Source organism: Lepidochelys kempii, chromosome 16, assembly GCF_965140265.1.
Source record: "Lepidochelys kempii isolate rLepKem1 chromosome 16, rLepKem1.hap2, whole genome shotgun sequence".
NCBI lineage: Eukaryota > Metazoa > Chordata > Testudines > Cheloniidae > Lepidochelys > Lepidochelys kempii.
In genome coordinates, this window is record NC_133271.1 from 10,048,129 (window position 1) to 10,072,384 (window position 24,256).

Consider the following 24,256-nt stretch of genomic DNA (forward strand, 5'->3'; position numbering starts at 1 on the left):
ACGCTGTAAGTGGAGATGAAGGGAGAGATGATTTGGGAGCTTTGTTCTTCCTTCTTATATTTTTCCTTCTTGTTGAGGGTCATCTCCAACCAAGGTTCAGGATAAATCTGTTGGATGGGAATCCTCAGCTGTTTCTTTGTCAAAATGTAAATCTTTGCACAAATCTTCCTGCCAAAGAATGGCCAATGAACCAGGTGATAGTCCACTTGATTTTGTGGATACCTGGCTGAGGCTTTGGCTAGCCTTTTGTCTCTGGGGAACTGGTTTGTTGCTGTTTTCAGTACTATCATACAGTAGAATCTTATAACTTTACATACAATGTTGCCACACATATTTTACCAGGACAATGGTGATCAGCAGATTATGAGTTTTTAAATGATACCTCACAAGGCATACTTTGTAAAAGATGCTATTAAAAGGGGCACATGTAGGGATACAGACTGTCACACCAACAGGATAGCTTCTGGGCTTTTATAGACCAAGAAAAGGCATACAATAAAGTGGACAGAAGGATGTTCACATCAGTGCTGAGGAAATATGGAGTGACTGAAATTTTAATAACTATGGTGAATGCCCTATATAGATCACCTAAAACAGTGACCCAAACATTTTTTGGAATTAAACATCCATTTGAAATGAAAGTCAGACTGAACCAGGGATCAGCCTGGACCAAGAGCCGGCCCTAATTCTGCTGCTGGTTATCATATTGATGGACTATGTCCACAGGAAAATCCCAGTGGGGAAAGGTGAGAAGCTGCTATATGCTGATGACATAGCAATAATGGCATCCTCAAATGAAGTTCTAGAGGTAATAGTAAACTAGCGGTATGACCAGCTAAGCTGGCAAGGGATGAAAATGAGTATGATTAAGACTGAGGTTGTGTGAGGCAGAAAACTGGATGTAGAGATTAATGGAGTGAGACTAAATCAGACTGACCAGTTCAAGTACCTTGGCAGCTGGGCCATGGAAGATGGCAAGCTTTAACATGAGATTTGGGGATGCTGGAAGACTGAAATAACTCAGGTGGTGCATTTGACAAGCATATTGTGACAGGGTGGGGGAACCCCATCCAGTGCAAGGTGAGTGCACCCCATCCTCCAAGCCACCCTCTACCTCAGGGCAGCTAATGTCAATATAGTTGTCTTTGCCTCCGGGACAGTATGGCCAGTGGTCAGTCAGTTCAGCTGCCCTTGTCCTCAGAGCTAGAAGACCTAATGGGGTAAGACTTGATATGGTTGCCCTTACCCACAGGGCAAGAGGCCTAGTGGCCAGAGCCAAAGGGGTTGCTCTAACTCGCAGGGCAGGGAGGCCTAGCAGCCAAAGGGTCTGCCCTTACCCGCATGGTAGCCAGGGTAGGGGTCTAACCTGCTCCACCAGGTCCCGGCCCAAGACCCTAACAGTGGTAGAGTGCTCCACAACTGAGTCATCAGGGCTCCAACCAAAACACGGCAACTTCCCACAGGGCTATAGCTAGTCCCCCCAGCCACTTCCTACCATGTCTCTCAGAGCAGTAGTTGGGGCAGCATCTGGGTCTCTAGGCTTCCCAGCACACACGGGTCCCAGTGACTCCAATCCCTACTGGGCATCCATAGGGACCTGGGCATCTGTCTGGGTCTTGGCGCCACTGGCTTCCGCGGTCGGGGTTCCAGCTGCGCCCAGGCCGGAGCCTGCAAGGTGCCTCCTTGCTCCTCGGCAATTAACCCCAGCCTGACTTGGGCTGGTCCCTACTACACTAGTGTTGCACTTGGAGCGTGCCCGGCAGGGACGGGGGGTGGTCCCCTCCCCCATCCCGTGCAGGGTGAGTGCCCCCCACCACCCATGTGCCGCTGAGACTGAAAACCCAACGGAGCGCCGTACAGGGCAGAAGCCTGGGCAATCCAGCGATGGCACGTTCAGCGTCCACAGGCCTTGAGACGAGAGGTCTTCACGCCGTGAGGGGAGTTACACAAAGAGACAGGTTTACACATGAAAGGGTTGGGATGGAAGCCGACGCCTGTGATGTGGCCAGCAACATCCAGGACAGGTGTGGAGCAGGACTGAAGGGCACTTGGTGAGGACAGCATGGCAGGGGGCTCGAGGGGAGGTGGCAGGAAGGCTCTGGGGTCTCTATAGCCAGGGGAGCAGGCAGCACCCGGGGGGGATCTACGGGGAACGGGCCCTGAGAGCCCTGGGCGCTCAAGGGCGCCCCGCAGGCCTGCGGCAAGGCGGAGCCGGCTCCTAGCCCCTCCCGCCGCAGCCCGGAACCTGCGCGCCGAGGAGCAGTTTCGGGGGGGGACGGGGACAGCGTCGGACCCGACAGGGCTGGGGGGCGACAGCGGGAACGGACCGGGCCGACCCTACGGGCACTAGCGGGGGGGGGCCCGACCCGGCTGGGCCCGCCGCCATGTTCGCGGGGCTGCAGGAGCTGGGGGTGGCCAATGGGGAGGACCTGAAGGAGACGCTGACCAACTGCACCGAGCCGCTCAAGGCCATCGAGCAGTTCCAGGTGGGGAGCGCGGCCCGGGGGGCGGGGGCAGGGGCTGCGGGGGCGACGACCCCCGGGGGGGGGGCATACCCGGATGGGGGCTCCCCGGGGCTGGCGTTGCTCTGCCCCAGCAGCGGCCGGAGCTCTCAGTTGGGTCTCGGGCGGCCTCCCGCCCCGGTGGGGTCGTTCAGGGCCGAGGTCCCAGGACTTGGGGGGGCGGAGCTGATAACTCCTCGGTAAAAAGGGTTGCGGATGCCGTGACATCCCATCGTGGTGGTGTCCGGTGGCCGCAGGGTCCTGTCCTCTGACACCTCTAGTTGTTTCTGATCCCGGCCTCTGCCTGCTGCTGGACATGGGCTTAACTTTCTCACCGCCGGTCATCCTCCTGTTGTATTGCAGCCTCATTTGCTCTCCGGCCAGATCTAGCAGACGAGTTGTGGGGCAACTTCAATGAGGGATTTTAAAATCGATCCAGGATATTTTTTTTTAATGTCATAATTGAGACAAACGTTGGAGGCCCCCATCACAAGGAGAATCTTAAAAAGCAGCTTTTAAAATGAAGGGAGTCTCTCTCCCAATTGAATAGGATTTGACAGTTGTGAGAGTAGCTTTCAGGTTTGGGTTTTTTGCAGCTTAACACAGGATGAAATGTGAAAAGGAAGCTTTGGTTACTCTTGGCTCTTAACACAGTGGCGCTCTGTAGTATCTTTTCACCTCTGCAATGTAATTTTCTGTAATACAAATGGAAGCTGACTGTGTATGTTAAGTGGCATCTCTAAAACTTCATGGAACTATTGCATGTGTAGTTACACAATGCTTCAGTGTTTTTAGGATTGGGGCATAAAGCTTTGGTATATTTCGGCAGTGGCAGTTTATATATTTAGATAATAAAATTGGGTTAATGGAGTTTAGCATAAGCTAGCCAAATGCATACGTTTTAAAAGTCCTGGTAGATTGTTGAATGATTAGAGAAACATTGTAAGGTACTTCATGCCCCAGATTTAAGGATAATTAAAATAAAAAAAAACCTTGTGAATGTTTTTGTATACAAATGGATAAATTTTAATGGAGCAATACTTTTTAAACAAATAAATAGTCCTCTGCACTGTTTACTACCTGTGCCTAGGAGTCAGAGGGATGGACAAGGACTCTGTTATGCTAGTGTGTCCACATTTTAGTGTTGCACTATTGCATGAGAACTAGAAAAGGAAACTTGCTAGTCTGTCTTCATTGTTGAGTTAAAAAGTAAATAAATGGCATCAGTGATGAAAAGTGTACTAGACTTTTAAGTTATTTCATCATTAATAGTATTATGCTAGTGCTAGTAACATAACTAAGGACTTTTTTTAAAATGTTATATTGTTTCTTACTCAATAATGACCATTTAAATTGAGCTGAGTGCTTACTTTTTCTTAACATAAGTCATTTTAGTACTGTCTCTTGTTATTTATTGCCAGCAAGAATTTGTGTTTAATCCAAACTTATAACTCTGTATGGTGTTTGTTTTGCTAGACAGAAAATGGAGTCCTTCTGCCCTCTCTCCAGTCTGCTCTGCCATTCTTGGACCTCCATGGTACTCCTAGGCTGGAATTTCATCAGTCTGTATTTGATGAGCTGAGAGAGAAATTGCTAGAGAGAGTTTCAGCCATTGCCTCAGAAGGAAAGGTTGAGGAAAGGTGTGTTACTGATCATCATTAGAAATTAATTTCAAAATTAATCATGGCAGGTAAAGTTTTCAGAAAGCTTAAGTGACTTAAGCTCTTTTTCAAAAGTGACTTAAGCGCTTAGGACCCTAAAGAGTCACTCAGGAGTTGTGAAAACTTTACCTGGCAACTTTTCTTGCTTGCATGTTTCCAGATACAAAAAGCTGGAGGATCTGCTGGAGAAAAGCTTTTCCTTGGTCAAGATGCCATCTATACAGCCTGTGGTGATGTGTGTCATGAAACACCTGCCCAAGGTAAAATCTCTTGCATCTCTTGGTTACAGCCCCTTTCATTCTCTGCTGTTAGCTGGGCTGTATGCCACGTTTGCAAACTCTTCAGTCAATTTATCATTCACTGGTAGATAATTTGGCTTATGCTTTGTTTGATTCTCATATCAGTTAATTTAATGTAGTTCAAAAGCATTTCATATTTTCATATTTCATAAAGTACACACTAATTAGAGAGAGAAGTTTGTTCTTCTGTTTTTAAAATGTGCATGCCCCCCCCCCATCCTTCCCAAAAATAGTTTGAGCTCAGTGGTAGGGGATTTTTCCAGAACTGATTTATATGGCAAGTATTTTAAGGATGCAGCTAGATTTCAAAAAGGGGCAATATTTCTGGAAAAGGGTACTTAAAAGGAAACAACTCTTCATTTAAGGCACTACTGCATCTTTAATGTAATAGCTTCAAAACCTGTACTAGTGCTAATGTGATGCCTTCTCTAAGAAGCTAAATACTTTTAAAACCAGGGTGGTATTGAAGGGGCAGGGTCATGAAAGAAGGGTCTCTGCTGTTGCCTTGGGTTTTAATTGCACTGGTTGTAGATGTTACTGGCCAATGCAAGGTTGTGATTTAGATCTGCCTTATAGTCAACTACCTACCATTTTAATAGTCAGGTAGGTGAACCCCTAAATTCTTTACTGACACTGCACTGTTGTTTACAGGTCCCTGAAAAGAAACTGAAGTTAGTGATGGCGGATAAGGATTTATACAAAGCATGTGCCGTGGAGGTGAAGCGCCAGATCTGGCAGGATAACCAAGCTCTGTTTGGTGATGAGGTGTCCCCATTGCTGAAACAGTACATCCTGGAGAAAGAAAACACTCTCTTTAGTAGTGATCTCTCTGTCTTGCACAACTTCTTCAGTCCCTCTCCAAAAATGAGACGTCAGGGAGAGGTAACAGCAGGGAGAACTTTTACAGTGAAGTTTGGAATGGAATTCTCCAATCTCTGTCTTGAAAAGAGAGCATATTGGGTTCCTATACTGCCAGCATCATCAGATAATTGAGTGTCCATCTGGCCTTACAACTTTGCTACCACCTGAAAAAAATTATTTAAATATTTTGGCTAGTTATTTAATGTTAGTTCATCTTCATTAAACAATTCTTAATCAAATCAACAGGTCAATCTTATATTTAATAGTTACAAATAAACATAATGTTCAGTATTGTTATATTAGAATAGCACCTCATGACATAAAGTAATAGGTTAATCTTTTGTTTAAGCAGATTTTTTAAAATAACATTTAAATAGCTAAACAAAATGTTTAGCCAATAATATTTTCCCCCAGTTCTGTTTATCAGTCTGGGATTTAATCCCATGCCCATCGTTACAGTATCTAAGCACCCTTGGCGGTTAAATCAGGGATTTGGGGGTTTTACCATTTTTATTTTGTTTTTGAAGGAAATTGTAATAGTTCAACAAAAACTTGGGAAGAAGCCTCAAAAGCTGCATATGTAGCTAGCCTATGGGACAGTGTGATCTTATTAATGTTCCCTTCGCCTCAGCCACTCTTCCCTCCTGCTGCATACTACCTCGTTAACTTGTCTTAAACTCAGTTGTAAGTTCTTCAGGGCAGGGATTGTGCCTTCCTATGTAATTGTAGAGTGCCTGTTGCAGTGGGGCTTTTAGACACTCCCACTATAAGCATTTTATTAAAATGTTAAAACAAAAAACAAAAAAAAAACCAACATCTATGCCCTAAGCAGTGTTTTTACTCCAAAAAGGGAGGAATGCCAGATACTCCATGAAGTCTCTAGGGACTTTGTTATTACTTTTGATTTTACGTGGTGGGCACTCTGGAACTATGGTGATAGATGGCAGTATAAAACCGTAAGATCACTTTTACAACAAAAGTAATTCCTACTGGTATACTTGGTATAACAGATCAGATTGTTTAGCAAAGGGAACAGAAGGTCTTGCAATTACAAAAGTCTAGACAAAAAACAATTAAAGCACAAATGGAGTTGAAATGCTGAAAAAGTCTGGTGTGAAATGTCTTTTAAAGCTGTATGTTTTAGTTCAGGCATTCCACAACTGATGGGGCAAATAATGAAATAGTTTGAAAGCTGTCATGTAGGAAAATCTTTTGGTACTAAGTGTGCGTTTTTCCATTTGGGCTTTAGGTGGTTCAGAAGCTGACACAGATGATTGGGAAGAATGTGAAGCTATATGACATGGTGCTACAGTTCCTAAGAACATTGTTCCTTCGGACGAGGAATGTCCATTACTGCACGCTACGGGCAGAGCTCCTGATGTCGCTGCATGACCTGGACATCAGCGAGATCTGTACTGTTGACCCCTGTCACAAGGTAATGAATAGATGGACCAGGCACAAGTGGTACTTTGGAATTTTCAGTCTGAGCAGCTCTCATTTGTGCCTGCTGCCTTGAAGGTCAATAACCCAGAAGGGATATTATCTTCAGGCATAGAAAGCGGTTCAAACCTCAAGTCTGAAATTCTTATAGTCCTTGGAATGACAGGTTCAAATCCCAGCAGTGTTAACAAAGCCCTTTGTCTTTGCGTGGTAGATAAATTGTTCATCATGCTGTCTGTGGTGCTTGGTATAAAATCTTAAAAAGCAGTGTACCATCTCACCTACATGGATGCTGCCAAAAACAAAGTTCATGCCATTGGTTTGCCCCAGTGTTCTTGGACAAAGTTTCCTTCCCCTCCTTGTTGTGCATAGTCCTATGCACAACCTGATGGTCTTTGCCCAGAAGTGATCGCATTTCATTAGTTTAGTTTGTGAAGTGCTATGGATCTTGAAATATAAAGAGCTAAAATTAATAATTATTAAAATATAAGAAGTTTTGCTAGCTTATTTAGCCCTGCATTGGCATTTATAGTGTGAATTAAGTCATTCATCCACTATAAATGCAGAGTCACATTCTATTCTCTACACTTCTGTCCTGGTTACATTATTTACAAGGTTTATTTCTCATGCGATGTGTGTTTCTGAAGAAAAGATACCAGTGATGAGAAATATATTTAGCACCTGCACAGTGGGCTCCATGCACTTCAGAAACATGAATTGATCAAGACCCACAACATCGTTGTGAGGATTATGTGGTTTTAATATGGACGGGGAGACCAACACATAGGGGTTATGGCTTGTCCAAATTTCCAGTGTACGTCAGTGGCAGAGCCAGGAATAAAATCCGGATCATCTGACTTCCAATCCCATGTTTTTACCACCAAGTGATATTGCCCCCTCAGTTACCATGTACTCCTTCATGTATGGCCATGAGATATGTTCACATACTACATGGTATATAGTACGTGTTAATTTTCAGGCAGTGCTTGTTGTGGGAGAGGAAAAGGTGATGCCAGTTGAACCTGCTGTACAGCAGCTTCATAGAGCGATCTTGGGTGTTTGGATGTCTGCTGGGCTTCCTCTGCTCCTGACATCCAACTCCCTCTAGAACTTCCCAACACACACAGGACTGTACAAGCAGCAGATACTGCTGGTCAGAGGTTGATGCTGTTTGTGTGGATGGGAAACTTTGTCTTCCCCCTTCACATGCTGCCACATGAACCCATGTTCTGTTGCACTGATGGAGGCATTTGAATATAATTCGAATACCTGCAGGAGCTTAATGTAAAAGGCTCGCCGATTAACGACCTGTTTTGTCACTAGATCTGAAGCCTTTGAAAAGTCGGCAAGAGTCTTAAAACTTATGTTTGGTGTATCTAATGTTGCAGCCTCCTGTACAACTGTTGGGGACGGTAGGAAAGGCTTATGCCTTTAAAGGTGTATTTAATTAAATATCGAGCCAACAGTGTTACTTTGACGCCTTGAGGTGATTCATATATTGTAATGCTAGTTTAGAGGAGTTGCCATGAGTGTGTCATCAACGTTTCCTTTCTTTGCAGTTCACCTGGTGCTTAGATGCCTGCATTCGGGAGAAGTTTGTGGATAACAAGCGAGCTCGAGAGCTGCAAGGGTTTCTGGATGGAGTGAAGAAAGGACAAGAACAAGTACTGGGGTGAGCAGTTCAGGCTCATGAAACTGAGGGATTGACAGGGATTGCTCCCATTATCCAGAATGGCTGAGAATTACTTCAGTTGTTAATTCTCCACAAGTGTCTAGTAACAAAACCAATCATTGCCAAACACAGTCCTTCTTAGTGCATTCAGCAAGACAGGTTTATTCTCAGTATCCTGTCCCAGTAACCTGTAACTCTAATCAGTGGCCTGTAAAATAAAAGTTAAAGAGGTTGTTGTTTTTTTTTCAGGCGGGACTCACCACTTTTAAGCATCTAATTAGTGATCTAAGGCAGAAACATATTTCAGTTGATATAATCAATTAGGTTTTATCATTATAGTTTTTGCTGCATGTCTTCCTTCCCTCATAGGTTTTTAACCTGGCAGTCTCCCTTTAAATATACATTGAGCCTATGTATAGTGTCTCAGATTGGACAGGTTGAACAACAAGAAATGGACATGACCAAGGTTGTTTTTTCCAATACAAATACTTTCTTGAGAAGCAGGTAGTCTATGGCTGGGTTTGTGGTTGGGCCATGGGGTTTGTTAGTGTATATATAAAATGCATTTGTGGTTCTGTTTCCCTTCAGGGATTTATCAATGATCTTGTGTGATCCCTTTGCCATTAACACCTTAGCTCTGAGTACCATACGGCATCTGCAAGAGCTGGTTGGGCAAGACACCTTACCCAGGGTGAGTCTGAGAAACCTGCACAGATTACAAATGAGCCCTGTTCTGGTTATAATGAGACTGCATTTTACAGCAAGGGAGAAACTGACTGACAATACAGGAGAACCAATGAGACTGTGTGCTGTCAAATGCACAGGTAAACTGAAAAAGCGGAAAAACATACATTTTGTAGTAATTTTAGGTGTCGTGTAATTATGGTAGGTACCAGAGTAACAGCCGTGTTAGTCTGTATTCGCAAAAAGAAAAGGAGTACTTGTGGCACCTTAGAGACTAACCAATTTATTTGAGGATAAGCTTTCGTGAGCTACAGCTCACTTCATCGAAAGCTTATGCTCAAATAAATTGGTTAGTCTCTAAGGTGCCACAAGTACTCCTTTTCTTTTTATGGTAGGTACACAATTTTCAGACAAATGTGATTTTTCCAAGTTGACAGTGCCCCTTAACTTTTTTCACTCTCTACTAGCTACATGCTCTTCTAATTATGCATACTTGCAGGCAACTGCTTTCTGTCTACTTGAATTCCTGCTTCAGTTACAGCATTCTTTACTCCCTGTGCTAAACTTGGTGTCTTGCTTTGCTGATGGTAGGGGGATAAAATAAAGTCAATTCCTGCTGAATGGTGTAACTGGAGAGTTATTTTTCTTGTACACTTGATTGACCCATCTGAATGTAAAATTACAGTTGTTGCTCTACATTTACATCAGCCACTCGGAGAAGAAGATTATACACTTAATTTTGTGAGGCACTCGCTCTCTGTAATGCTGTGTTTGGCTCCCCCTGTTTGGCAGGGGAGGCAGAATTACATCGGTAATGTTGGCTGGCAAGTGACTACCATTCAGCCCTAGAAAGGACTTAGAATGCGGTCTGCTGTTTGTATCCTCAGTTTCCCTGGTATGAACTGAGTACTCACAGTCTGTGCAACAAGAACGTGAATCTTTGCCCCCAGTGGATCAGGACTCAGATCCTATGATGGGAACCATACAAGGATCTAAAATAAACCCTTCCTATATTTCATCTCTTGCACTGCTTTTTCATTGTCAAATTAAATCATTTATTTTTATCCTTTCAAGCTTGCAAAAAGGCTAATATCATTTTTAAACACTCTGTATTGGATATTTACTGACAAACACGTATAGTTTCATTCTGCCACATATTGTACTTTATTATGTCAAATTGTTTTTGAAAGTTCTCTAGCCAATTGTCTGATCAGATGGCCTGAATATCTCCAAGCACACTGTAAAAGGTTACAATGAGGTGTGTTCTGTAGCATTTGCAGCTGTTTGGGGCCCTCTGAGCTATAATTCATTATTTAAATCATAGAAATTGACATCCCCTAGCAGTATTTGTGATCTAATGTCTCTGGATAATGCTTCTGAATCCAAGAAAACCACTGAATATAAATGACTTCCAAATAAATCTCCAACATGTACAGAATTGTGGAAGAACATAACTTTTATTAAATTTGAATTTCCAGGAAAGTCCAGACCTCTTGTTGCTGCTAAGGATGTTGTCTCTGGGACAGGGAGCCTGGGACATGATTGACAGCCAAGTCTTCAGGGAGCCTAAAATGGTAAGCTTCTTGAAGAGTATTTCCTCTTTGATTTCTTTGTCTTCCCCTCTCTCAAAGACTCCTCAGTGTCACCTTTTCCAAATGCCTCTAATAAGCACTTGCAGAATTTGTAAATGTCCTGATTGTACAGATGACACCTTGCATTTGCATGCACCAATAGGTTGGGAGTGTACACAAGTGGGTCCTCTTGGAAATCCCGCCCCCCCCCTTTTTTTTTTTTGCAGTCTTGAACATCTGGGCTTTAACTTCTTTATATCTCAGTTTTACCTCTAACAAATTCAGCACCAATGGCTCATAACTCCCGGGATCTCTGCCCACAATGGTGAGACTGTAGATCAGAATGAATGTGAAAATAGTATTTCTGGGGCTGGCCCTGAAGTGTGATAGCAGCTCATTGCATTGTCGTTCAGGGGCTAGCACTTCTGCCTCCCCAGTGTTGTGATAGGGATGGTGTGGAGGTAGCACAGTCCACCCCTGGAAGCATATTTTGGATCGCTCAAGTGACCCTCCTGCCACGTTCCCTCTGGCCTGCACTCTGAACAGGTTTGGTAGCTCTTGGAGAAGTTCTATTCAGCTATCTACAGAAGAGAGGTTAACCACAATACTGGGCAGTGGGAGGACCTCTAAAAATTCCACTGCGGTTTCTGTTCTGTGCTGCAAAGTGGGACAGCTCTTCCCAGGGAGGGTGATTGAGGCATTGACCGTATAAACTACTAGCTGACTGCACGTTTACCTCCATGATGTACATTTTCCATAGGTGTTTGCATAGGTGCTGGAACTAGGGGTGCAACTGCACCCCCTGCCTTGAAGTGGTTTCCATCACATACAGGGTTTCCAGTTTGGTTCAATGGCTCTCAGCACCCCCTACTATACAAATTGCTTCAGCACCTGAGGTGGTTGTGCATGAATAGTCAGATACTAAGGTGATTAGGTACTTGCATGGCCCTCGACAGAGCCTGGGCTTACCTCATAGCTTAATTGAAAGGTTCCTTCTTCACCTGTTGGTGCTGTATGGAGAAAGCTCCATAACCTGCTTCGTTTTTAATGACCTTTTTGTGGTTCCGTACGCTGCCACTTCCCGTTGTTTTAATTTGATATAAAATAAGTAATTTTCAACTGCTGTGGGCATGGAGGAAATGAGTGTGAACTTTCCCCTGGCACTCCTCCTGGGAGCATGACTAAGTGTGTAATGGTTAATACTGGTTCAGGGAATTAGCAAGATGACTTGTACTCATTACCATACTGCTCTGTCCTTACCCAGACCCTCTGTGTCCAGCACTTGCAATAATATAGGATAAGGTGCTCTAGACCAGATGTGTATATCACCGGGTAATTCTGTTACAGCAAAAAATTCATTCAATAGTTTTTTTGTGTACAAAGTGAAGGATAGTTTTCTGATTAACTCTTTATATTCTACTGGAGGACATGAAAAGAGAGGTCAGTGGTTAGAGCAGGGACTTGGTGTCTGGATACCAGTGTTTTATGTTCCTGTCTACCATTGATATGCTGTCTGGTCATAGGTAAATGGTTTACCTTAGTTTTTCTAGCTGTATGATGGGAATGTTACATGCTTACCTAAATACTTTGAGATTCTTGGATGGAAAATTACATACATGCAGACTGTTTGTTTTTTTTATATTGCAATGGCTTTTTTCCCCCTCTAAGGAACATGAGTTGATCACCAAGTTCTTGCCGATGCTGATGTCTTTTGTGGTGGATGACTACACATTCAACGTAGATCAGAAACTGCCATCAGAAGAGAAAGGGCCAATTCCCTACCCCAGCACCATTCCCGAAGCTTTTACCAAGTATGTCATCAACCTACATACATTAGATCCTTTTTCAAAGCAAAGCATTAGGCTATGTCCACACTACATCATTATTCACACTTCTGTGTGATGTAAGTTACACTGAAGTAATTTGTAAAATAGATGTAGTTTTAGGTAGCTAAGCTATACTATAGAAGAAGCCTGGCACAATTAAGAGAAAAGAATTAACCCTAATTAATTCAAGGCTTCAGTTCCATTCATGTAGCTCTGTCAGTGGAACACTTGATTAAAAAGACACCAGAAAAACTACAGATCTTGAATAGATCAATAGAAGGGATCTCTGGCAAGAAGTATGAGAGAGGCAGCGCTGCTTTGGAGTCAGTGAGGGTGCTGTCCAGTTTAGAAGTTTCCAGTCAGAGAGCTCAAATACTGTGGCCTTTTAATCAAGGGCTCAGATTGAAAGTCAACTGCACAAGAAACAGAATAAAACACTAAGGACCTGATTCAGCAGGGTACTTTAAGTACACGAGTAGTCACACTGACTATAAAGTTAGGCCTGTGCTGAATCGGGGCCTATGAGAATAGAATAATATTGTCTTGGTGCCTTTGGCCTGAGTTATTTCTACATGGACCCTACTGAGGAGAGTCAGTTGTAAGCAGAGCTGACATTAAAAAGAAAATTTCGCTGTGTAACATATTGCCAAAATTAACCAACCATGAGCTACTGCTGCTTAAACCAGGTGGTGCATAAGTGGGTTAAAGAGACCTTGGAGTGAAAGCACAAGAGGTTTGCTATATTACTTAAAGATTTGGTTACCCATGGAAGAATGAAGATCAGTTCAGGCCTTCATAGTGGTTAGAAAGAGAATAGTTCTGTGACTAACACACATGGCTGCTGCTCAGCAGTAACGGAATTAGGGAGGTGTGAGTGACTGATCGTCACCACTGTTTTTAAACTAGGCACATCAGATTGTTTTGCCCTCATTTTCAAGGAAATGGCGCCTGTGTCATCCTCTTATCATGTTCTCTGTGTCCTCTCTATTTGAAAACATTGAAGCAACCTGGGTGGAGCAATATTTCTTACTGTTGATTTTTATATAGGCCTGGCCCACAGAGGTGGACCATCACATTAATGACAGGTTTCAGAGTAACAGCCGTGTTAGTCTGTATTCGCAAAAAGAAAAGGAGTACTTGTGGCACCTTAGAGACTAACCAATTTATCTGCGCATGAGCTGTAGCTCACGAAAGCTTATGCTCAAATAAATTGGTTAGTCTCTAAGGTGCCACAAGTACTCCTTTTCTTTTTGTCTTCTTAAGGTCCTCTTTAGTATATGGGTTCTTGTTCTATTGGTTAAGAAACTTTCTTTGTGCCATAACAGATTCCTTCAGGAGCACAGAATAGCCTGTGAGGTTGGGCTATATTACATACTTCACATAACTAAACAGAGGAACAAGAATGCTTTTCTCAGGCTCCTGCCAGCACTAGGTGAGTCTTGTTTTCCTCTTACGTTTTGTACCCACTTGTCATATATAGAAGGCCTAGAAGGAGGAATATAAGGGCCTTGGGGATGAGTGTGGTTAGTGTTGACAACTCTTGGATTCTAGTTTCAGGTCTGCTAGTGATTCACTGTGTGAGCCTTTGCAAGTCCCGCAAGTTTACTTACCTGTTCAGTGGTGATGTTTTCCTACCAAGCAGGAGTTTTGTGAAGATTCTTGAATGTTTGTAATTCCTTGGATGAAAGTCACTGTACTAGCAATGTGATTAGCTGTAGGCTGGTTGGAATATTACTAGAAGATAAATTGTCTCTCTGAGCTGGTAGCTTCCTGCTCTAAACAGTCCCCAAAAGTTTCAGTGGATCAGAACTTTCCACTTTATCCAAAAAAGGAACTCGCAATGAAACAACACCGAATGTAGCCCAGGCTTAGCTGCTCCCAGAATTCTTCCTCAGTGGCTGCTCAGCCCACATCCTGGGTTCTTTCCCACCTCCCTTTATACCTAGGTAGGGTAGTGAGCCACCTGCAGTGGCCAGTCAGAAAAGTGCACAGAAAGTTTTTCAGCAGGCTCGTCTTCTGCTAATATGGTAAAGCTTTCAGGCAAATGCTTGCCTGCCTGTTAGTCATTGTCCTTCGTGTTGTGCAGCTGAGACATTCAGTGACCTGGCCTTCAGTGATATTTTCCTGCACCTGCTCACCGGTAACCTCACGTTGTTGGGTGATGAATTTGCGCTGGAGGACTTCTGTACCAGTCTCTTTGATGGGTTCTTCCTCACTGCCTGCTCAAGGTAACTGACATCCTTCTTCAGAAAGCACAATATTTACAAGATGAATGAGACAGTTCACACCTCTCTGAGCTATTGTTTAGCCTGTCTGCAGACTCTTCACTTAGCTCACACTGGAAAGACTATGATAGCCGTTGCGGTGGTTTTTTATATGTTTAGATTTTGCAACCAATTCTGTAGCAATAAAATAGCTGAAAAGAGAAAGTGTTGATTATAAATGATTACACAAACCCTAAATTGTTATTCAGAGACAGAAGGTGCAGTGGGGCAACATCCTCCTTACAGTGCAGTAGCAGATCGAATTTCTGCTTTAAACGTTAGATTTAACTTCAGCTCTCTAATTTATAAATGCACATAAATAACCTGTTAGTAGTTCTAAATGCTTGTATTAATTCCTGGCAAGCCTATAGAAGCATAACATCCTGTAGCATGCAAGCAATTCCTTTACAACTTAAGTATTTTTGATGATTGAGAACAAAACTCCCAGTGTTTGAACACCCAGGCACTGCTCTGATGTTGTTGCTGTAGCTTTCTCTCTAACGTGTGGTTGTGTTCTGTACATTGGTTTCACCACTTTACAATTGCTCTTTACAGAAAAGAGAACGTCCATAGACACGTGCTAAGATTGCTACTTCACCTGCATCACAAAGTGGCACCTACCAAATTAGAATCACTCCAGAAGGCTTTGGAACCTACCAAGCAGGTAAGAAGGGTCACAAAAGGAAAAGTAATTGCAGATGAAGGCAACTGCATTCCCTGAAGCTGCTTACCAGGGCTTATGTTCTGTTTAGACTAGCAGCTTTCAGAGTGTCTGGAGTATTGACTTAATTATATCATGACTTACTCTTCCCACTTTCCTCTGTGTTGAAACACTCCCAGTAGTCCTAGTACTTACTGTTCCAGCTAGTAACAGCGAGAATGAAGTGTGACTCTTCTTTCGTTTGTTTGTTTTCCCAATGCTCATTCCATAGAGCGGCGAAGCTGTGAAGGATCTTTATAACCAGCTCAGCGAGAAACTGGAGCTTCGCAAACCCAGTCCAGCCCCGGTGGCTGAAACTCCATCCATGGAACTGACTTTGCCCACAGTGCCCACCCCAGCCTCGCTCTGAGCCACATGAGCGGGACTCTGAGATAAGAGAAACTAACCTTTGCGTCCTGCAGAGTGGAGGCGTTTCAATGTACTGCTAAGTGTCTCTGGCTACCATGGTGGAAACTTACCGAAAACCACTGAACCTTTTGCAGAAGCAGGACATTGTCAGACACTGCAGTTTGTCCTTGAGCACTGTCTCTTGCTGGCTAGAAGGCTCAGTATGCAGTGTGTTGCATAGGTTTACTTTGCCTAAGGATAGATAGGTAGCTTCTTGTGGATCTACCCAGCTTGTATAATTTTTTTCAAAAGACAAGTCTTATTTTTAAACCTCTGTATCTTCTTGCATTTTTAGACTTACAATTTTCTGGGGCAGTAAAACCCTGGTTGTGTAATCAGGCAGAGGGAGCAAACCCTTGAAGTCTGAGCAGTTTCTCTCTTTGCCCCCAGCTTGCTTCTTTGGGTCTTTAAAGCTGAGAGATGGTTCTCAACAAAAGGGAACAAGGCTGCAGATTTTATATATTGTTCAAAACTGCTGCTTCCCTGTGACCTCATGGAGACAAGTGCTGTGCATACCTATTGGCCAATCCCCATGAGAGCAGGACAGCCAGGGCAGGGCCTAATTACAGCTCCCTCTTTGGGTTTATGGATCGCCCTTAGACATAGGGGGTGACATAGTTGTAGTGCACCTGACAAGTTAGGCACCTGCTTCTGATGTCAGGGGTTGGCTGTTCACCAACCTGATCCCCAGTTTATTTCACGGCAACTGGTAATTGGCAGCCATCCCGGACCTTGGACAGCAGCCCCAGTAGGAAGGAGAGGAGAGGGTTGGAAAAGATCAGGAGTTTCAATTTAAAGGCATGCTTTTTGTGGAGCCCCAGGATTTCTGGCCATGTGGGGTCTGGTCCCAAGGGGGGCTTCTCAGAACCCAGAGTCACAGGCAGGCTGCACCTCCCATCACTCTCACATCTCCCCTCAATATTTGTACCCATCTCCCTAGCTCAGGCTGGTTGACTCGCTTTGTACTGAAGAGCGTCCACGAGGTCACTCCCCTTCATCCTCACATGATGCTGCCCTGATGCTGTGGCAGCGTCTACTGGGGCCATCACTGGGACCTGGAAACTCAGGACATTAGTAGGAACGGGGCAGATGTGTTGAGTTGCTGCCAGCAGGTGACTGAGGTCCCCAGTCCAAAGTGAGCAGTGCTTGATACTCCCGATGGTCCAAAGACCATAGAATCATAGGACTGGAAGGGCCATCAAGAGGTCGTCTAGTCCAGTACAGCTCCTGGCCAACTGCGGGACCCTTGAGGCTCCTTACTGGCCAACCTGCCATTTGCCATCTCTTGCCTCATTGGTCGAGGGGGCTCTGGCGCTGCCGCTGAAGTGGAGCAATGGAACGCAGATATGTGGGCTGGCCCCTTGGAGGCTAGCTGCACTGAGCAGAGGGCCACCCAAGTCCCCTCACTCCATGCTTGTGGTGGTTAGGCACTTGGAGATGGTTTGCATGAGCCAACATACCACCAGAGGGGCCATGGGCTCATAACAAGACTATCCCTGCCCTCAAAGGGCTGCACCAAAGGGACAGGGGAGTACAAGGAAACAGTGGTCAGCATGGAAAGTAGCAACCACAGCACAGCAGCTGCCTAACCACTGTTAATTCTTTTTGTAGACATCACTGCAGAGAGGAGCCTGCAGGAGGAAAAACCTTGCAGATGTTTTACGGGAAGCTACTCCCATGTTTGAGGGGTGGCATTGGAGAAAGTGTGTGTATGCCAGGATGGGGTTTCCTGGAGCCACGGGCTCAATTTCTGCCTCCAGGACACAGCTCTGTAATAAAAACACCTAATTGTTCTCAAGCGTTTTTCATCAATAGCTTTCAAAGCGCTTTACAAAGGAGGTCAGCGTCATCATCCCCATTTCACTGGGGAAACTGAGGAACAAAGCATTGACGTGATTTACCTGAGGTCACCTAGCAGGTCAGTGGCAGAGCTGTGCATAGAACCCAGGTCTCTAAGTTCCAGTCCAGTGATCTCTCTATTCTCTCCCTCACTCCCTCTGATGTACTGGGGCTAGGCCATGGTTGCGGCAGTCACTCAGGGTTAGTACTGCAGTAGAGTTAGTTGCTTTAGGACTGCTCCTGTCCCCCGGCTGCTATACCAGTAATCCTGCTCCCAGTGCACCCTCCCTCCCCATTCCATATGCTGCTAACTACCCTGTGGCACATACCCTCCCTGACTCCCTGTAATTTGGGAAGGGAGAGCAAGGAGCAATGGTATCTGAGGCTGACTGCAGACAAGAGGGAGACCATGGATCTGAAGCTGTTGGAAGAGCCGCTCTCCTGCCAGAGTTTCCCCAGCTAGCAAATCACGGACAGTCGACCAGCCTGCATGCTGGCCCCATGTGGTTTCCCCCCAGTGACCACCACACATCCATCCGTCCCAACTCCCCAGCTGCTTCTGTTCCTTGGCCACCCTCCTTCCCTGGCTCAGGGGTTTGGTTGGGGAGGGGGCACCTTGGCAGCAGTAGAGAATGGAAGTAGCTGCATAACCCATACTCTCAGTTGGGTTGGCTTGTTGCAAAAGGAAAAGATGAAATACAAAATGTTGACGCTCAAATAGCTTGTATGATGCGTGCTGATTGGAGCAAGAAGGGTTATGCCTTCAAAATATTGGAGTTATGAATTTCTTAAGTTACAGAAGAGCAAAAAGAAGGGAAACACTCTGGGTAGAGTATCAAGAATGGCCAATTTTCAAATATTTATTTTTTAAAATTAGATAATTTTTCAAAAAGTGAACATCCTAGAGAGTCTGCTTCTATCCGCAGCTATTGCTATGCAAACTTGGAGATGAAAACGCTTTCATTTTATTGCCAGAAATTACAGAAACTTCTGTTTCAAGGAAAATCTCAACACAGTCTCAACTAGAAGTTGTGTCTATGATGCACTTTCTCTCTCTCTGTGTTCCCCCTGGCCCTGAGTGCAGACTTCGGAACTCTGTATTGCTTCAGAGATCCTGTCTGCAGTGGATCTTTTCCTTTCCTTGGGTCTGAATGTGTTCTTGTATTGGATCTTGCCACTCTTGACTCACCTGGCAAAATAAAACTAGACTATCAAGCAGCAATTTTTATTTATTTATTTATTTATTATGAATTCTCATTGTGCCTCCATATGTGAACAGATGTTGCCTTGTCTGGGTGTTGTGGACCATGAGTCATGGCAGCAAAGATGCAGTGGTGTGTGTTTAATCCCTAAATGTCTCACATTGGGTACCTGGAATTAGTGGACACCTCTGATAATTTTGGCCTCACTCTGTGTCTCAGTTCCTTAGCTGTAAAATGGGAATAATACCACCACCTAATCTTCAAGGGGTGTTGTATAGATAGATAGATTCAGTAAGTCTGTGAAGCACTCCGCTAGTAAGGTGAGAACACATGCCTGAGGAAACTAATAATTCTGTATTCACTGCAGGGTTTGAATGGCGTGTGGTAAATAAGCCTGTGGGCCACACGTTGAATGAGGATAAGAAGAAATACTGGATTAATTCACTGAATGAGGCAGGGGTCCTTTAGAAAAAAATGTGTGAGCATGTAATTAAAGCCTGCATTATAATGCACATGCACAAGAAGGCTGAATTAAGGCTGTATTCTGGAATTTCTTAATTTGGGAGTGCTTGACTTTGCTACCTGAATGTTCTCTTAATGTACGTTTACTTGATATAAAAATCATAATAATTGGATAAAAACAATTGCTAGTAACTTAGTTTAATTATAACATAATTCCTTCAAATGCTGCCTCTGCATAATGTTAACTGTCTGGGAAGTCTGTATTATTCTGTTATTAAGTTATTTCAGGACAAAGAAAAGATTGACAGATGCTAAAGTTCTTAAAAGACCAAGATTTAAATTAAATTTCCATTTAAGCTAATTGTACAGGTTTACTAGTAAATGCTCAGAAAATTCATTTCACACTCAAAAAGTAAGTATCATTAGTTTGAGGAGCCTGCTGTATGAGTAAAATGGAAACTCACCCCTAATTATGGAACTTTGACCAGTGTCTCCATAATTCATTGGGAAAGTCTTTAAGGAGCAGCAGGTGACTTTAATTTCCAGGGACAGACTGCAGTCTAAGTGCTGGTGTCCACGAACCAATAATGTATGATTTTTCAGTGTACTTTATCTGTTCAAAGCACAGCTCCAAGCCACTTCAGTTGCAGCTGTACATGCTCAGCATGGCTGCAAGTCTGTTGCCAGCTGTCACATTAGACACCCAGAACGTGAGGAAAACACAATTTAGTGGCCACTTGTAAAAAGTTTGGTTTAAGTGACTTCCTCAGAATCACTCATGAACTTGGTGGCAGAGGCAGGGCTCGAACCCAGGGCTGCACTCAACTGAGAGTTGAGGAGGATTGGGCCAAAAGAAATCTGATGAGGTTCAATAAGGATAAGTGCAGGGTCCTGCACTTAGGACGGAAGAACCCAATGCACAGCTACAGACTAGGGACCGAATGGCTAGGCAGCAGTTCTGCGGAAAAGGACCTAGGGGTGACAGTGGACGAGAAGCTGGATATGAGTCAGCAGTGTGCCCTTGTTGCCAAGAAGGCCAATGGCATTTTGGGATGTATAAGTAGGGGCATAGCGAGCAGATCGAGGGACGTGATCGTCCCCCTCTATTCAACATTGGTGAGGCCTCACCTGGAGTACTGTGTCCAGTTTTGGGTCCCACACTACAAGAAGGATGTGGATAAATTGGAAAGAGTCCAGCGAAGGGCAACAAAAATGATTAGGGGTCTGGAACACATGAGTTATGAGGAGAGGCTGAGGGAACTGGGATTGTTTAGTCTGCGGAAGAGAAGAATGAGGGGGGATTTGATAGCTGCTTTCAACTACCTCAGAGGTGGTTCCAGAGAGGATGGTTCTAGACTTTTCTCAGTGGTGGAAGAGGACAGGACATGGAGTAATGGTCTCAAGTTGCAGTGGGGGAGGTTTAGGTTGGATAGTAGGACAAACTTTTTCACTAGGAGGGTGGTGAAACACTGGAATGCGTTGCCTAGGGAGGTGGTGGAATCTCCTTCCTTAGAAGTTTTTAAGGTCAGGCTTGACAAAGCCCTGGCTGGGATGATTTAATTGGGGATGGGTCCTGCTTTGAGCAGGGGGTTGGACTAGATGACCTCCTGAGGTCCCTTCCAACCCTGATATTCTATGATTCTATGAGAGATCCTGCAGACAACCACCTCCTTCAGCACGCAACCCTGATTCATCCCAAGAGTAGGTCTGTCCTATGCGCTGAAGGAAGACTTTCAAAAATTAAAGAAATTAGTTGGGGAAGTGGATTGGACTGAAGAATTTATGGATCTAAAGGTAGAGGAGGCCTGGGATTATTTTAAATCAAAGCTGCAGAAGCTATCGGAAGCCTGCATCCCAAGAAAGGGGAAAAAATTCATAGGCAGGAGTTGTAAACCACGCTGGATGAGCAAGCATCTCAGAGAGGTGATTAAGAAAAAGCAGAAAGCCTACAGGGAGTGGAAGAAGGGAGGGATCAGCAAGGAAAGCTACCTTATTGAGGTCAGAACATGTAGGGATAAAGTGAGACAGGCTAAAAGTCAAGTACAGTTGGACCTTGCAAAGGGAATTAAAACCAATAGTAAAAGGTTCTATAACCATATAAATAAGAAGAAAACAAAGAAAGAAGTGGGATCGCTAAACACTGAGGATGGAGTGGAGGTCAAGGATAATCTAGGCATGGCCCAATATCTAAACAAATACTTTGCCTCAGTCTTTAATAAGACTAAAGAGGTTCTTAGGGATAATGGTAGCATGACAAATGGGAATGAGGATAAAGAGGTAGATATTACCATATCTGAGGTAGAAGCGAAACTCAAACAGCTTAATGGGACTAAATCGGGGGGCCCAGATAATCTTCATCCAAGAATATTAAAGGAATTGGCACATGAAATTGCAAGCCCATTAGCAAGAATTTTTAATGAATCTGTAAACTCAGGGGTTGTACTGTATGATTGGAGAATTGCTAACATAGTTCCTATTTTTAAGAAAGGGAAAAAATGTGATCCGGGTAACTATAGGCCTGTTAGTTTGACATCTGTAGTATGCAAGGTCTTGGAAAAAATTTTGAAGGAGAAGGTAGTTAAGGACATTGAAGTCAATGATAAATGGGACAAAATACAACATGGTTTTACAAAAGGTAGATCGTGCCAAACCAACCTGATCTCCTTCTTTGAGAAAGTAACAGATTTTTTAGACAAAGGAAACGCAGTGGATCTAATTTACCTAGATTTCAGTAAGGCGTTTGATACCGTGCCACCTGGGGAATTATTCGTTAAATTGGAAAAGATGGGGATCAATAGGAAAATTGAAAGGTGGATAAGGAATTGGTTAAAGGGGAGACTACAACGGGTCCTACTGAAAGGTGAACTGTCAGGCTGGAGAGAGGTTACCAGTGGAGTTCCTCAAGGATTGGTTTTGGGACCAATCTTATTTAATCTTTTTATTACTGATCTCAGCACAAAAAGTGGGAGTGTGCTAATAAAGTTTGCAGATGATACAAAGCTGGGAGGTATTGCCAATTTAGAGAAGGATTGGGAAATCATACAGGAAGATTTGGATGACCTTGAAAACTGGAGTAATAGTAATAGGATGAAATTTAATAGTGAGAAGTGTAAGGTCATGCATTTAGGGATTAATAACAAGAATTTTAGTTATAAGCTGGGGATGCATCAATTAGAAGTAACGGAGGAGGAGAAGGACCTTGGAGTATTGGTTGATCATAGGATGACTATGAGCTGCCAATGTGATATGGCTGTGAAAAAAGCTAATGCGGTCTTGGGATGCATCAGGAGAGGTATTTCCAGTAGGGATAAGGAGGTTATACAAGGCACTGGTGAGACCTCACCTGGAATACTGTGTGCAGTTCTGGTCTCCCATGTTTAAGAAGGATGAATTCAAACTGGAACAGGTACAGAGAAGGGCTACTGGGATGATCCGAGGAATGGAAAACTTGTCTTATGAAAGGAGACTCAAGGAGCTTGGCTTGTTTAGCCTAACTAAAAGAAGGTTGAGGGGAGATATGATTGTTCTCTATAAATATATGAGAGGGATAAATACCGGAGAGGGAGAGGAATTATTTAAGCTCAGTACCAATGTGGATACAAGAACAAATGGATATAAACTGGCCATCAGGAAGTTTAGATTTGAAATTAGACGAAGGTTTCTAACCATCAGAGGAGTGAAGTTTTGGAATAGCCTTCCAAAGGAAGCAGTGGGGGCAAAAGATCTATCTGGCTTTAAGATTAAACTCGATAAGTTTATGGAGGAGATGGTATGATGGGATAACATGGTTTTGGTAATTAAATATTCATGGTAAATAGGCCCAATGGCCTGGATGGGATATTAGATGGGGTGGGATCTGAGTTACCCAGGAAAGAATTTTCTGTAGTATCTGGCTGGTGAATCTTGCCCATATGCTCAGGGTTTAGCTGATCGCTATATTTGGGGTCGGGAAGGAATTTTCCTCCAGGGCAGAATGGAAGAGGCCCTGGAGGTTTTTCGCCTTCCTCTGTAGCATGGGGCACGGGTCACTTGCTGGAGGATTCTCTGCTCCTTGAAGTCTTTAAACCATGATTTGAGGACTTCAATAGCTCAGACATAGGTGAGAGGTCTTAGTGGTGGGTGAAATTCTGTGGCCTGCTTTGTGCAGGAGGTCAGACTAGATGATCATAATGGTCCCTTCTGACCTAAACATCTATGAATCTATGAGGATGAGGTCCCATGGAAAAACTAGTATGTAATCATGTAATTAAAGACTGCATCATAATGCATATGTACAAGTGAGCTGAATTAAGATTTATGATGAGAGTTAACTGGAGCTGGAGAGCTCCATTATGACACCTGGTTCCAGGGAAGCAGACCCAATTAAAGATGAGACCCCGCTGGAGAGAAGCTGGGTAGTTACTATAAAGGAAAAAGTTTGGAGCAGAAGGAGAGAGTGTCTGTGTGTGCAGTGTGAGAGTGTGGACAGACTGGCAGGATGAGGAGGAAGCCTGGGGGAGAGATGATTTGGGGGTCCTCTCCTGAATAGAAGGTTTGCAAGAGGCCAGGACAAAAATAGAACAGTGACTGGGGGTGGAGCAAGCTATGGTGGTGAGTCCTGGAAAAAGGGCAGGATCTGGACTTCCAGGGAGCTGGCCCTGGGAAGTGTTCAGTGGAGGAATAGAGTCTGAGAAATTTAGGAGGGGTTAACAGTCAAGCCTGAGGAGGTCAGAAGTTCGTTTAAGTTGGTACTCTTGGTCTGGGATTCATTGGGGATTACACAGCCCTGCAAGCCCTGGCCCTGAAAGAAACGTGAAGCTAGAGAGATTATAGGAAAAAGGGTGAAAGGCAGAAAGCTACAGAAGTCCAGGAAGGCAGGAGCAAGGA

General features: G+C 44.0%; 1 protein-coding gene across 1 annotated transcript; it reads left to right on the top strand.

Moving 5' to 3' along the window:
* Positions 1 to 2,321: 2,321 nt before the first annotated feature.
* Positions 2,322 to 18,944, top strand: NELFB (negative elongation factor complex member B). Its single transcript, XM_073313737.1, has 13 exons — positions 2,322 to 2,486; positions 3,978 to 4,141; positions 4,323 to 4,422; positions 5,113 to 5,343; positions 6,572 to 6,757; positions 8,322 to 8,434; positions 9,023 to 9,125; positions 10,597 to 10,692; positions 12,358 to 12,500; positions 13,841 to 13,947; positions 14,602 to 14,743; positions 15,335 to 15,443; positions 15,712 to 18,944. Exons 1-13 carry the CDS (start codon positions 2,385 to 2,387, stop codon positions 15,847 to 15,849), a joined length of 1,734 nt encoding a protein of 577 aa, XP_073169838.1. The 5' UTR covers positions 2,322 to 2,384; the 3' UTR covers positions 15,850 to 18,944.
* The last annotated feature ends 5,312 nt before the right edge of the window (positions 18,945 to 24,256 follow it).